The sequence below is a fragment of the Strigops habroptila genome, chromosome 8 (genome assembly GCF_004027225.2).
Source record: "Strigops habroptila isolate Jane chromosome 8, bStrHab1.2.pri, whole genome shotgun sequence".
NCBI lineage: Eukaryota > Metazoa > Chordata > Aves > Psittaciformes > Psittacidae > Strigops > Strigops habroptila.
Genome location: NC_044284.2, coordinates 9,724,153 through 9,738,594, shown reverse-complemented (window position 1 = coordinate 9,738,594; position 14,442 = coordinate 9,724,153). Strand labels below are relative to the sequence as shown.

At 45.1% G+C, this 14,442-nt stretch overlaps 1 protein-coding gene across 3 annotated transcripts in view; it reads left to right on the top strand.

Annotated features, from left to right (window-relative positions):
* Nucleotides 1-13,905, top strand: part of INPP5D (inositol polyphosphate-5-phosphatase D) — a 56,053-nt gene extending 42,148 nt beyond the window's left edge. For 2 of the 3 annotated variants that reach the window (XM_030495956.1, XM_030495958.1), the window contains exons 15-29: nt 267-363; nt 1,654-1,792; nt 2,467-2,575; nt 2,730-2,818; nt 3,056-3,137; nt 4,325-4,414; nt 4,573-4,686; nt 5,798-5,880; nt 6,929-7,016; nt 7,624-7,773; nt 8,518-8,611; nt 8,844-8,951; nt 9,539-9,811; nt 11,325-11,901; nt 12,861-13,905. In XM_030495956.1, the coding sequence (XP_030351816.1) occupies nt 267-363; nt 1,654-1,792; nt 2,467-2,575; nt 2,730-2,818; nt 3,056-3,137; nt 4,325-4,414; nt 4,573-4,686; nt 5,798-5,880; nt 6,929-7,016; nt 7,624-7,773; nt 8,518-8,611; nt 8,844-8,951; nt 9,539-9,811; nt 11,325-11,901; nt 12,861-12,863 (2,096 nt within the window). In that variant the 3' untranslated portion in view covers nt 12,864-13,905. The remainder of the gene's footprint in view (nt 1-266; nt 364-1,653; nt 1,793-2,466; nt 2,576-2,729; nt 2,819-3,055; nt 3,138-4,324; nt 4,415-4,572; nt 4,687-5,797; nt 5,881-6,928; nt 7,017-7,623; nt 7,774-8,517; nt 8,612-8,843; nt 8,952-9,538; nt 9,812-11,324; nt 11,902-12,860) is intronic. The other variant, XM_030495957.1, reaches the window with a different exon arrangement.
* Nucleotides 13,906-14,442: the final 537 nt, after the last annotated feature.

Below are 14,442 nucleotides of genomic sequence, written 5' to 3'. Positions count from 1 at the left end.
GACTGGCTATTGGATTGCTTTTCCTTGGGTTTCACAAGGATATTGCACTTCTTTGCCTTCAACTCATCTTTTTTTAAGCATCCTTAGAAAATTTGTTACCACAATCTGTGCTGTATGCACTAATCCTTTCTGTGCTGATGAAGTTAACTTATTTCTTTTCTCCATCCTCCACTTCACTTAAGATGTACTAGGTGCTTTATTATCTTTGCTAGACTCAGCCTGGAGGTGGATTGATTTCTTGACATTTTTCACTTATCTTTTTCCAGGTAATAAAGGAGCTGTGGGGGTGTCATTCATGTTTAATGGAACCTCCTTTGGGTTTGTTAACAGCCATTTGACTTCAGGAAGTGAAAAGAAACACAGGTAAGATACATCCTCCCCTCTCTAAAATGGATGTTGACACAGGGTGAAATTCTCTGGGCCATGTTTGGACGGAGGGCCCACCAGATAGTCAAAAGCATGTTTTTCTAACCATAAAAAATGATTAAATGTCTCCTGGGAGGGCAACCTGTGCTAAAGACGCTGCTCACTGTGTCACCATTTAAACGAGGGACTTCTGTATAGCCGTACCACATGGGCACAGGTGAAACGGACAGCAAAATCACTTCAGAGCCAAGTGTAAATGCCTTGCAAGCCCAGTACACGAGGAAAACAGTCCCCTGATCTACAGTATTTTGGAGAGATGTGGGAAGGTTTCTCCCATCCCAGAATAATGTGCTGAAGGGTACTGTCTGCCTCCTCACTGTGGGCAGTGCTGCGAGCACGGGCGCTGTGGTGCACCCTGAGGCACAGATCCTGCTGGGCAGAGCCTGCTGTCAGGAATACCAAGAGGGAGCTGTGAGGCACAGAAATATCTCCACGGTGGCTAATTCTCTATACCCAGCTGTGAAATGAGTTTCCATGGTCTAGGCAGGTTCTGTGCTGCGTGGAATTGAAGCCAAAGATCCTGACATTGGTAGGAGATATGTGCCCATGCTGGGAGGAGCTGAAGCAGTTGGAAGGAGTGGTTTTGAAAGTAAAGAGGTCTTGAAATGGAGAGGTTGGCTTTGCCATCTTTTCCAGTCCAGGACCCAGAAAAGAGATGGTGTGGAATTTCTACACAGGGTCTTTGCCACTGATGGAGTTAACCTTTATGGAAGGGTTCCGCAGGGCCTGGAATAGCTGCCAAAATCTAGGAATGTGTTTGCTGCTGAAACCTGAAGGCAACAATCTAATGCTGGGTTTCTGGGACATGCAGCTTAGAAAAGCACAGCCCCAGGAGGCAACCAAAGTGGCTTTAGGACAGCTTTCCAGCTTTTCAGTTCAGGTGGAAACAGCCTGACACCCAAGGAGCTGCTCTAGATGCCACTGCCCCCTCCTCAGAGCAGGCTGCCCCCAGCTCACCAGACACACACTGTACAAGCTGCAGCATGAGCTGTGCTGTGTTACTGGTTGCATGGAGTAGGTTGGGAGACACTGAGCATGTCACCTGGGCCTGTCTGCTGAGGTGCAGTGCCAGAGAGGGGTGGCAAGTTCTCAGCTTCTGATGTGCTCTCCTCTAAATGTTGAGCCAGATTGGGTCCTGCCTGGTAAAGCATCAGTCTGTGCCAGCCCAGGCACTTAGAAACCGCATGGCAATTTAGTTTGTCAGGCAGATGTTTCTTGTCTTGACAGACGCAACCAGAACTACACGAGCATCCTGCGCTTCCTGACACTGGGAGATAAGAAACTGAGTCCGTTTAACATCACTCATCGCTTTACTCATCTTTTCTGGCTGGGAGACTTGAACTACCGCGTGGAGCAGCCCCCAACGGTTAGGGATGCTGCATGAATCCCTGGGGAGAGAAAATACTGTGTTGCCATAGAAGCACTATCTTTTCCCAATCTAAGGCAACATGGCAGAGACAGTGGCAGAAAGAGGGGAGGCAGAAAGGATCCCCAGGGCACGAGTGTGACACCAGTTGTGGGAGGGAAGGAAATCCCCTTTGCCCTCTCCAAGGGTTAATGGACCCAGGAATGCCATCTGGCACACTCTGCTGCTCCAGGCAGCATCGCTTCCCCAAACTCCCAACTCTCCTTCCCACTGTGAGTAAGCATCTGTCCCTGAACAGCTTGATCCAGAGACTGCCTTTCTGCACTATTTGGTTAGCTTTTAATGGCTCAGAACCGGCCTTCAGAAACAGGCAAGCCGTAATAAATACTGGATAGGTTTCAGTGGGTGGGAGACAACAGCCAGCCTGGTGTTGATGTGCATCTGGTTGCGTGTGTGCTTGTGTGGGGGATGTGTGGGCATTTTGATGGGTATTTTGATAGACAAATGTTCAGTCACGCAAAGACTGGGGCCTTTCAGTGAAGGGAATGGTGTGGAAGTGGCAGGGGGTACGGCTCTGTGAATCAGTTCAGAAGCACTTGCCGGCTCCCCAGTGGAGGGAGTATTGACAAGGAGGTTTTGCATCATCTGCAGCAATCCTGTTTCCCTGTTGGCAGGAAGCAGAGAATATTATCCAGAAGATCAGGCAGCAGCAGTATCCGGAGCTGCTGGCCTTCGACCAGCTTCTCATAGAGAGAAAGGACCAAAAGGTGTTTCTGCAGTTTGGTAAGATTCTGAGTTTGTTGGCAGGTTCCTCTCCCATTTCCACTGACTTTCTCTGCCAGACTTGATGTGGGGCAGAGTGTACAGAGCAGCGGCTGTCTCAGCCAGATGAGGGTTCTCAATGGGCCACACTGTAACAGCTGTCTCTCTGTTTTAGAGGAAGAAGAGATCAGTTTTGCTCCAACCTACCGTTTTGAAAGAGGTACCCGGGAGAAGTATGCTTACACCAAGCAAAAAGCTACAGGGGTAGGTGAAAACTCATTTCTCTTCAGAAGTATGTGGCAGGGCAGGGAAATAACTCCTACAGAAGGAAGTGACCTAAACCAGTCTCTGCGTTTTCTGCCCTTGTACTGTTCTGAAAGGAGTCAATACAAAGAAAAAGATTTGACACAAATCTGTGGTGCTTGAGCAAGTGAATTTCCTGTTCTTTTGTGAGCTGGTCCTTTCTCTTCTTCTTGACATCACTTCTCCTTTGGTTTGCAGATGAAGTACAATTTGCCATCCTGGTGTGATCGAGTGCTCTGGAAATCATACCCCATGGTGCACGTTGTGTGTCAGTCCTATGGTGGGTAGATAACAGATTGTAGATAGCAAAGCAATCAGTCTGAAGCGGAAATGATTCAGAGCACAGTCTGTAGGATCTCCCTGCGCTGCCAGGCACTCAGCACAGAGGGACCTGATGTTAAACCAGGCAGAGTGGAGCCAAATCTCTCTGGCTGTAACCTTACAAGGTTGGGCATTAATTCTGATACTCTTTTATATGCAGAATACCCCTCAGACAGCTGCAGCTGTCCAGTTTCAGGCCATGCTGTAGGATCATTTTACACCAGTCATTTCTTGGCAGCAACAACCACTTTCCCTGTGCAGGAGCTTCTTACTTGATGGTGCCAGCAGGGCAGACAGACCCTGCATACACAGTCCATTCTGTTGAGGTTGGAGCTGCAAACATCCCTATTCTGTCAAATCATATTCCAGAAAGGCTGTGTGGTACGAAGAGCCTGTTCTTGCTGAGAAGCATCACAGAAGTGCAGTGCAGGGAAGAGAGGAAGCGCACAAGACCTGTTAAAAAGACGACTCAGATACTAGTTCCTGAAATTTCATTGACTATATGTAGGACCAAGCATCTGAGTATGATGTTGAAGGTTTCCCATGTATGGGATTGAGAAGAGGGCTGTAGAAGTCGCTTGGGGTATAAGGTGGACTCATCTGATCACAGAGCCTATAATGATGAGGTGTGTGGTCAAATAAGTACCTCCAGAAAGTATGGCATCTACTTTTATACACTGTTCTGTTCAGTGGACTGGGCTTGCAAGAGCTCAGTGTGCACTTAGGTCAAGTCAGGACCTTGCTCACTCACTGTTAATCTTGGGCCATGAGTTGCAGTGTAGCACCGAAGCAGCACCAGTGTATTCTTGTGTGATTTCCTGCCATATTAGAGCTTTAATTAGCTGTGCACGTTGCAGAGGCAACCAGAAAGCCTGTAACTACTTTTTGTGCTGGGAGAATCTAACACTGACAGTCACTTGCAAAATGATATGGTAATGTGTCCGTTAACCAAATGTTTATGTATTTTGACAAAAGAATTACATTCCCAAATACTGACATGAGATCATGTAGAAACACCTTTGACTGGAGACAGTTACCACAGCGACAGTTATGTTTGCTGGAAAATTACTGAACAATATTGCTATTGCAGGGATCTGACTGGAGCAGAACACAGGGCAGTAACTCTCCTCCCTTTCTCATTGGCAGGCTGCACCACTGACATCATGACAAGTGACCACAGTCCTGTCTTTGCCACCTTCGAAGTGGGAGTCACCTCACAGTTTGTTTCAAAGAATGGTTAGTCAGGTTGGGTGCAGTCGTGCTGTCTTCACCTTTGGGCACAGAACACAGCGCTTTGTATAAGTTAAAAGAAAAAGCTGACTCTTTCAGAGTCAAAAATGCGCTCTCTTTATCTCCTGTTGAAAATGCTACTATTTTCCTTTCCTCTTTCCTAGACTCCAAGTACACGAATTCCCAAGGGGAGATAGAGTTCCTGCACTGCTATGCTACCCTGAAGACCAAGTCCCAGACCAAGTTCTACATCGAGTTTCACTCCAGCTGCTTAGAAAGTATGGTTTTGCCCAACTTTATTCTTTCTGTCAAGTTTCCTGCTTGTTTGGATTAGTTCCCCTTCATCTTGCTTGGATCTAAATAAATAGCTGTGTGGATCACTTGTTCCAGTGCGAAAAAGGGATGTTCTAGAGATCTGTTGTAGTTTACAAGTCATCCTATACTGTCAGCAATACAGTCCAAACCCCACAGCTATTTAGCTGTAATCCATGCTTAGACATGTAGTCTTCCACCATTTCTTCCATCTTGTTTGGCAATCTGATAATTACTTTCTTGACGAGAAACACAAGTTGTTCTTGCTTATTACACAGAAAACTTCTACTTAGCAAGCACACGATCGATTGAATTTCTGACTCTGCCTGCTGCAGATGATCAAGTGCTTTCAAAATAAAGCATCTGCTTTTAGCTAATAAAAATAATTACCCTGGTTTAAAAAAGCATAAGTCAGAGGATCAACTTCAAGTGAAAGGGAGTGATTTGTCTCTGTAAATGGGACTGTGTACGCACCAGTGCTGCAGGCTTTACTCCCTGTCCCTGTGCTGCAGGGCTGAGTCTCAGCTGTTTATGTAATGCAAGCCTACATGCCCTTGCTGTGGTTTTTTTTGAGCGATTCCCCATCACAGGACTGCTCCTGTAAGTGGGACAGCATGCCTTCAGTGTATGCTTCATCACATTATCGCATGTCAGAGCGCTGTGTCAAAGACAGCTCCATAAAAGATTATTTTTTTGGCTGTATCGAAATTTGCATAAATTTCTATGGAAACAGTGTATTACGAATCTTAAATTAGAATTTCAAAAGTGTGCTATCTTGAGTGGCGTAGGAAGAGCTGTCATGTTCTTATCCTCCAGTCCATGTATGCACTGAGCTTCTCAGTGCCAAGTTTAACTGTAAAATAAAACCCTTTAACAATGCACCAGGAAAATCACTTGTAAAGTTACTGTGTAAACATGGACCCAAAGCTCAGACCTGGAGCTTCTTAATACTTTTAAAACTTGTGTCCAAGTGGGATAATAATTGTAGGCCTTTTGGAGACGTGGCATCTGAGAAGGATTCGTAGCCAAGTTCTTGCTGTCTCTCTTCTGGTGAACTCCATTCTCATCACTTTGCAGGTTTTGTGAAGAGCCAGGAAGGAGAAAATGAGGATGGGAGTGAAGGGGAGCTTGTGGTAAAGTTCGCTGATGCGCTTCCAAAGGTAAACAGGGACTACGTTTTCATATCCATATGGAAGAGGAGCCTTCCACTTGCATCCCTTAAGCAACATTGAGTCTTTTACTTATATAAACATTATTTTCAGGAACATGGCCGCAGTCTTGTTTACACTCAAAAGAGACTGTAAGAATGCAGGATGGGCTTAAGCTAAACAGAGTATGTTATAAGCAGGAAAGAACTTTCTTGCCAGTATACTTTCATCTCTATCGGGAATTTTGCTGGAGTGATCATGTCACTCAGGAGCGTGACCTTCTTCTCACATTTTTAGTGAACATAACTGTGCTGACAAGTCTCTTAAGCAGGCCCTATTTTTTGGTAAGTTTTAGATGGAAGATAAGACATCTTAAAGAGCAACTCTACCCTGGAGTTTCTCTGCCCTGGCAGGCAAAGCTTTTTCTCAATATTTTGTAGAAAAGTTGGCTACTTTTTACCTCTGTTAAAAAGACCATCAGTGGCCAGACAGTGTGTTCTGTGTGTCAGTGTCAGAGACAAGTCCTGTCCTTGAGATCAGAGCTCTTCTCCATTTTCTGGCATGGTGGGAGCTGGAAGAACTATCAGGGCTCCTGGATTTGGAGCAAACACGCATGTCAGTGCCCTTCTGAATAGCCCAGAAGAGCAACTGCTGACTTTGGAAAGAGTGCCTTACACTGAAAGATTGGGGAAAGGCTCTACAATAAGCGACTGTAACAAAAGCCAAACAGATTTTGGGGAACAGACTGAATGAGAGCCCAGATCACTTCCTCCTAGAGCAGTTTTTAGTCCTGTACTGCAGAAGAAAACTGCAGCTCAGGCCGTTAGTGTTTGATATGTAGCATTCTGTCTGCTGTGCTGGGAGAGTGGGGGGACTCTAAAAGTGTATAGCCTCCTACCACAGATCTCTGAACATCATCAAAGAGGCTGATCCTGGAGGTGGCATGATATCCTCATGGGTTTGTCCAGCTGAGTTTTGTTCCTTTGGGACTGAGGCACAGGGATAACTGTGTTCGTGTAGACCACCCATTGTATTGACCCACATTAACTTGTCTTTGCAGCTGACTCCCATTATTTCAGACCCAGAATACCTCCTGGATCAACACATCCTGATCAGCATTAAGTCATCAGACAGTGATGAATCTTATGGTAAGTGCTTAGCTCTAAAGTTCTGGATGAGTCAAAATCTACTTAGATTTTTCCAAACCGCTGAAGGAGTGGGAGAGAACAGAAGTAACTCTTATAGACTGAACATCCAGGATGCTCTGACTTCTGATTTAGAACTCAATACACACAAGAATACATTGTGGGCAATAGTTTTTGAGGTAAGGATGATTAGAGGAATATGAGCCTGAACCAACAATCTGTGTGAGCTTTACCAGCCCCAAAAGAGCAGTGGGTTAAAAAGAAAGTACAGGAATTAAATCAGGAGTCGGTCTGTTTAAATAAGTTTATTCAGAACATACAAATCCTGTTTGTATGGATTTGGCTCATGTTTTCTTTACCAGTAATGGAAGCTCAGAACCCTATAGTCACCTGCAGCTGTCTCCAATGCCCAAATCCTTCACACATATGTGAAGAAGTGAAATGAATGCCCCTGATTTCTCCAGAGACATTGCACTCGTTACTGTGATCCAGAACAGATTCTCTCCAGTAATCTCAGCCCTGTCAGCACAGTGATAGTAGATGACTGACAGGAGAAAAATATTTCAATGCTTTTCTCTCAGTCCCAGGCTCGTTGTCTCCTTGTCTCTAGGGGAAGGCTGCATTGCCCTGCGAATAGAAGCAACAGAATCCTTAGTTCCTATCCATACTGTGCTGACACACCATGGTGAGAAAACAGGAGTCTTCCAAGGTGAAATCAAGTTACAAACATCACAAGGAAAACAGAGAGAGAAACTGTATGGTAAGGAACGAGATTATCTCTGCAGTGCTCACCCCAGAGAATATCCATCTCAAAAGACATCTGTCAAGGAATTGAAAATTATCCTTGCAGTGCTTTTAGTCCCAAAGAGGCAAGAACTTTTGATGCTGACTGCAAGACGTATCGTTAGTTCTCAGGAGTATACCTGTGCTCTTTCAGAAAGACACAGCAATTCGATTTGGGTTTTTCCTTTTTCATCATTCAAGTAAATTCAGCAGACTGAGAGAGCCCCCTGTCTGTCACTAATACTGGTTTTATTGAATGGTGATGCCTTATTTCCATTTGTGGTGGCCATATGACAAGGTGCCGAAGCTCTCCCTGCTCCAGTCATCCTGGGGAACATCAGCAAGGAGCATGTGAGGCGCTCAAGTAGCAGTTCCTTAGCTACAAGATCACAAACCGTGCTTACGTTCACTTTGTTACCTGTTATTCTCTTTCAGAGCACAAAAGCAGCCTCTTTACATTTAGTATTATTCTCGATGGTAAAATGACCTGTGTGTGGCTGTTTGGTGGGTCATGACCTTTCCGTTTCTAGAAACACACTTCTTCCTATGTCAGCGAACATGATACATGTTAGTGGGCAGTTGAAAACAACAGCATCAACTGTTTAAAACTGTCATTCTGATAGTCAGAGAGATGCCTTAATACAAGCAGTAACACGGAAAACTTATGCAATCAGACTCTGAGGCTGCCAAAACACTTTTTAATGCCTTTTCTTTACTTCAGATTTTGTCAAGATTGAACGTGATGAAATTGCTGGGCAGAAACCAAAGAATATCAGCAACTTAGAGCCTAGCAAAGACTGGGATCAGACTAACAGGTAAAGGGCAAGTGTGTGTGACAGTTATGGAAAAGTAGTTGACTTAAAGGCAAAGCTGTGCTTGCTGTGGGAGCAGTATTAATAGGCATGGTGAGCACTGGGAAGCTGTTTTTGTGGCTCTGTGGTCAGGGCTGGTGAATGCTGCTGTGCCCAAAGCTTCACAAGTTGAGAATGCATTAGTCAGGCTGGGTTCCTGCGCCCCACTTAAAAAGAGCCCTTTTATTTCCAACAGAAAGTCAAAATCTACTCATGTGGTGGCCAGAGAGGCAGCAGCCATTGCTCGCTACTGGGGGAGTGCTTCCTCTTCTACAGACAACCTGGGAAAGGAGGATACGTTACGGTAATCTTGCTGCTTTACCTCTGCCAGCTTGGGGTGGGAAGCTGTGCTCACATTGCCTGTCTTTTCCTTTCCAAGAGTCATAGGAAAGGATCACAGTTTCATAGGTGTGTTTCTTTGCAGGCAACTTCCTGCCTTCTCCCTGCTAGTCTATATAAATACACCTCAAAAGACCTCTCCTGTTGTTCCGGCAGCTTATTCCTATGCTGTGCAATGCTGCCCAGTGCTGCCATTTATCTCTTGCTTGGAGCCATCCTGCTGCAGCTTCCAGCTGAACTGCTGTGCCCAGAAACCTGTATAAGCCTCTGAGTGCTCTCTGCAGCCTGGAAATGGAAGTGTCTGTGACAGCCAGGGAAACTATTTGGGGCTGGTGCCTTGACCCAGCTGCTTCCTCTCCAGTGACCCAGGGGAGGGAGGCACTAACAGGACTCCCACTTACTCTCTGATTCCAAAGCAACAGTGGCCAAAAAAAGAAGTAGGTGGCATTGAATCTAAGCACTCAGTGGGCACTAACTCCTTTGTAGCTGGCAGAGAGATAAAAGTAAATGCACTTGTGCATGTATCTTCCTAACAGTATTTCTTCTCTTCAGCAGCTCCACTCCCACAGACATCAGCAACCCCAACTACCTGGGGATGGCTGCTTTCTCTCAGCAGCCCTCTGCAACCAGCCAGCTTAAGCAGATACCTTCACCAGACCAGCCACCTGCTCTCTGGAGCTACGAGCAGCAGCCCAAAGAGACTACCTCCGTAATGGGACAGAGTCAGTCATCCTCCATATCACCCTCCTTGTCACCTCTATCTCCAAAACCATCCCTCCAGCCTGCAGTAAACAGAAGCATTTGTAGTCGGAGCCAAGAGTACCTGTAAGTCTTTGAGTTTTGCACTGGGGCTTAGTCCCCTCTCTCCTGTCATTCTGCACAGTCACTGTTTCATGATCTGCAGAGAGTTCAGGGTGCAGCCTATTCTTTCAGGCTTTCATCTCTAGAATTAGAAAAAGATAAGTGGTCACAAGTGCAGCACATCACATACTCAAAGAAAACTAGTATCGCTAGTTTTGTGAAAGGAAAACCCAAAATATATGTCTAAGTTTCATTCTCTACCAAGAAAAGAGAAGGAAAAGACCACAGAGTTGGTAACAAAGAAGAAAAGGGAAGAGTGGCACACATCTTTCCACTGGATGGGAAAGAGAGCTCCTTCACATGTCCTGTGTGAAGTACTTAAACCAAATTTCTGTGTACACTACTACATGAATGTCCAGCTTGCTGTAGAAGTTAGCATCTATCACAAGTCTTGATGCAGCATTTCCATCCAGCAATTGAAAAAATCCCATCCCTACCCAACTAAGTGGTGAGGTTACTGCACCCTAGTGCTGTACACACTGTCCTTGTTCAGACCTCTTTTTCATAGTGACAGATGCTTTATATGTCTGGGCTAGAGTTCACTAGTAAATGGATGTGGCACTCCATAAGCCAGAACTTGCAGAATTCAGAGCTGCAAGCACTGCGTCAATCTGTTATGTACCTGACAAGGCTTCATCATGCTCTCAGCTCCTTTCTTCTGCATGTACTGACTTCAGAAAATAACTTGAAGCAAGGAACACAATTAATATGAAGACATCCAAAGAACATGTGCCACTCACACTTGTTCTACTCTGTTCAATGATATTATGGCTGATCTTTTAAGTATCGTGGTGGTTCTCCAGATGAAAGCCTTGCCAAAGCAGGTCAAGTCATACAAAACCCATTCGGACATGTCGTTCCAGTCTGAGCCTCAATTCAAAGGCCTCAGCTGTGAATGCACAATGATTGCCTCACCCTACAGAATTATAGCTATTACTTACATATAGTGCATTTGGGTGCATTAAGGAGTCTTATCCTTTCCCCAGGAATACCATGTGGCACTGGTAGTGAGAGGAGATTGACCTAGTTGTAAAATGCTACAGTACAATGTGAGCTCTGACTCAGTTAACTGTCCAGACATTTCAATCCTTTCTGCCAAAGCTGAAGATTCTTCTTAGTATTTAAATTCAGATTTGTGTGTGTCACAGAGCCTTCAGAGCACTTGGCACAGTTTGGCTCAGTAGCTTATCTCTGTTTAAAGAGAAGCCAGTTATCACTTTGACAAAGACTGTAGTCCAGCAGGGAGTTTATACAGTACCAGGCATATCTGGTCTCTGCTGTCATGTTAATAATGATTAAACAAAGTAAAAACAATACACAATTCTGTTCTCTCCCCCAAATTTTATTGTTATCCTGCCACCCCTTTGCACAGTCTGTTCAGTCTTGCTATGCTCATTTCCTATTCACTTTCTGTTTAAATCAGTGTCTCTTGCCTGCTTTTTACAAGTCTCTCTTTACACTGCTTTGATGACTCCAGGCCACCTGAACTGGGGAAAACCATAGCAGAGCCTTCACTTCAGGAGGAGGGACAGCAAAAGCCAGAGATGTTTGAGAACCCACTGTATGGCTCTATGGGATGTAAGGGCAAGGTGGCACCAAAGAAAGAGCAGGACTACCCCAAGGCCTCGCGAAAAGAGCAGCCGCCACTGCCTGATCAGAGCTCTCATCTCACAAAGTCACAGGAGCCTGAGAGCAGCAAGACCTCTGGCAAACAGCCATCACCACCTTTCCTGGTCCCCACACAGCGATTTCGGTCCTATACCTGCTCTGGCCAATCTGAAGAAAAGAATACAGGTGAAAAGACTCAAGGCAAACCAAAGATTACTGCACCACTGGAAAACTCAGCACCACTCAAAAAGCTAGTGAAGCCATTGAGGTCTGAAGTCAACCCAAGCACTCAGGGACAGCAGAACAAGCCACCCCTTCCCTCAAAGAGCCGGGCAGTGCTGGACATGCAGAACTTCAAGGGCCGAGACTATCGGGACAGTTCAGAGCTGCCACACTCTGGGAAGCATCGGACAGAAGAGGGACCAGTCGGCAGGACAACTACACCGGTGTGTTATCTGTGGCAGTGGGGCAGGGTAGAAGTTGGTGTCACAGAAGAGTGCTACTAGAGTAGGACTGGCTTAATCACTGTGCCCTTGCTCTGTATTTGCTAACCAAGCTCAGAGCACTGCCCCACAAGCTATAGGGCTTGCAGAGCAGGGAGTGTCTTACAGCAGTATTGCTGCAGAAGATGTCATGTTGTGAAACCTGAGTTTTGTATGAAGTGTTAACTTCTTCTGGAGTGTTTAAACTTGATGGCCAGAAGAGGTTTGCAAACAGTCAGCTACTTTGTTATTGCTCCTTTGGTGCATACTGCATTGTGCCTGAGAATGTCCAAACTTGGCCTGACAGCACAAACCTACGGTATTGGCAAAGAGATGTGCTTTGCTATAAATAATAAAGAGATGATTAAAAGTAGTTATCTGTGGGAAGCACTTATCAGCTTAGAACAGCAGTGTCCAAAACCATTACTGAACCCCCCACAGAAATAATCACACACCTACTTCTCTGGGTGGTGGGTTTTACTTTACTTTTTTTTTGGGGGGGGGGGTGGTGGTGGTGTTATTTTTTTTGTTTTGTTTTGGCTTTGGGGTTTTCATGGTGGTTTTTTTTGGTTTTGTGGGGTTTTGGGTTTTTTTTTTGTTTGTTTGGTTTGGGGTTGTTTTGCTTTGTGGGGTTTTTTTTGGTTGGGTTTTCTTTTTTTCCTTTTTTTCTTTTTTTTCTTGTGGGTTTTGTTTGTTTGGTTGGGGGGGGGGGGTAGGGTTGTTTTTCTGTTGGCTTAGGGTTTTTTTCCCCCAGCACATCACGAGCTGGGTGAGAAGAAGCAGGGGGGAGGTCTTAGTAAATGGGCTTGGGAGAAAATGAGATCCCACTTGAGCAAGCTGTAGGATTGTGGGGGTTTTTTGTTCTCCGTCAAGACGTTGAGAATTGACACTAGACAAGCTGATGTCTTCTCTTGTCTCCACAGTGAAAATGACACAGCAGATGGCACCCTAGGAGGAATCCTGATGGGAAGAAGGATGGAGATCGCTGCTTTGTTCACGCTGATGTCCTCTGGTCTGGTTCTAAAAAGACCAGGGAGTTTTGTTTTTGAGGGTGTATCCCTCTCTATGATAACAAAAATGTTCTGAGACGTTTATCCTATGTTGGTCAGACCAAGAGGAGCCGGGACCACAATACCAAATGCAAGTTAGCCTTTTGTAGTGTCACTCTGGTACTTCTGTTAAGAGGCAGGTGATTCAGTACATGCATTAGTTAATGTTCTGAAAAAGAGGAAGGTACGGTCAAAGGCCCAAGAGACAGGAGGGGTGTATTTAAAGAGCTTCCTTTCTATAAAAGCAAAATTTTTATTTTGTGTTACAGAATCCCTATTAAAGAGTGATATGTAAAAGAAACCATTTTGAAAGCGGTACAGCTCCAAAAGCATGTCCTGTCCATGGAGCAAGGAGTTAGGGGAGGGTGGGAAAACAGTCTGAATAGCTGATACCAGTGAATGGCACACACTGCCAATGGAGCCAGCTTTGCCTCTAGCATTAGCTCCCAGGCTGCATTCATGCATGATTCATGCAGAGCGTGAGGGCTGGCCCTTGGCACTGTGGCTCTTTTTCTTTCTAGCAGGTAGTGCTTTTGTACCCCTAACAAACAAAGGGAGCTATCAGAGCTACATGCAGGAATGGGAGAACAGGCAGGACCCACAGGCAGTCTAGGAGTATAGCTGCCTGAAGGGATGGACAGCAGTCATTCCAGCCTGTCTTACAGCAAGCACTCTGCTTTTGAAGGACACTGGCCAGCTGGTTTTGTAGCATTCTTAATAGATTAATGCTGACCTTACTGTACATTTATGTTCATTGACTGAGAATGAATAATGTTAACATACTTGTAATATCTGTCATATTCATGTTAAGTATTAATGCCGTGGTTACAATTAGGCTATGCCTGTTTGTGACTTAATTGTTGCTATTGTTTCCATGTTGATTACTTAAAAAATAATAAAATATTCACCTTTCTGATCATTCTTTATGGAAAATTCAGAACTGCCTGCCATGATTCAGCTTCAGTTGGGTGCTACACTCAGTGACTGTAGTCCCTGCCCAGAAGAAACACCAAAGGCACCGAGGACTGCAGGGAAGATACAGCTGAGGACATGTGTGTGTGTGTGCACAGACCCTTCGTGGATACAGCTAGTTTAAAGATTCTAGCAGTTGTTAGCAGGTACAGTTACAGTTGTACGAGTATAGAAAACATACAGTAATTTTACTGGAGCAGAAGAGGCCAAGCATAGGCTTGCGAGAATGGGTGGAAAAGGTAGAAACCTTTTAAACAGAGAGTTTTTTCTGCCACACAGGTTGGAGTTTCAAGGCACCATTGCTAAAACACCTGGCGCTCCACCTAGAAGTAAGCAAGACAGGCTGTGAATTTACATTCCTCTTGTTTTATTCAACAGAGCCCTCTCTGTGTAATCCTCATCATTCAATAGCTGTGGCATTTTCCTGAACCTGGGGAGTGTTTCACTTTTCCAGATTGCAGAAGAATTCATACAGCCACAGAGT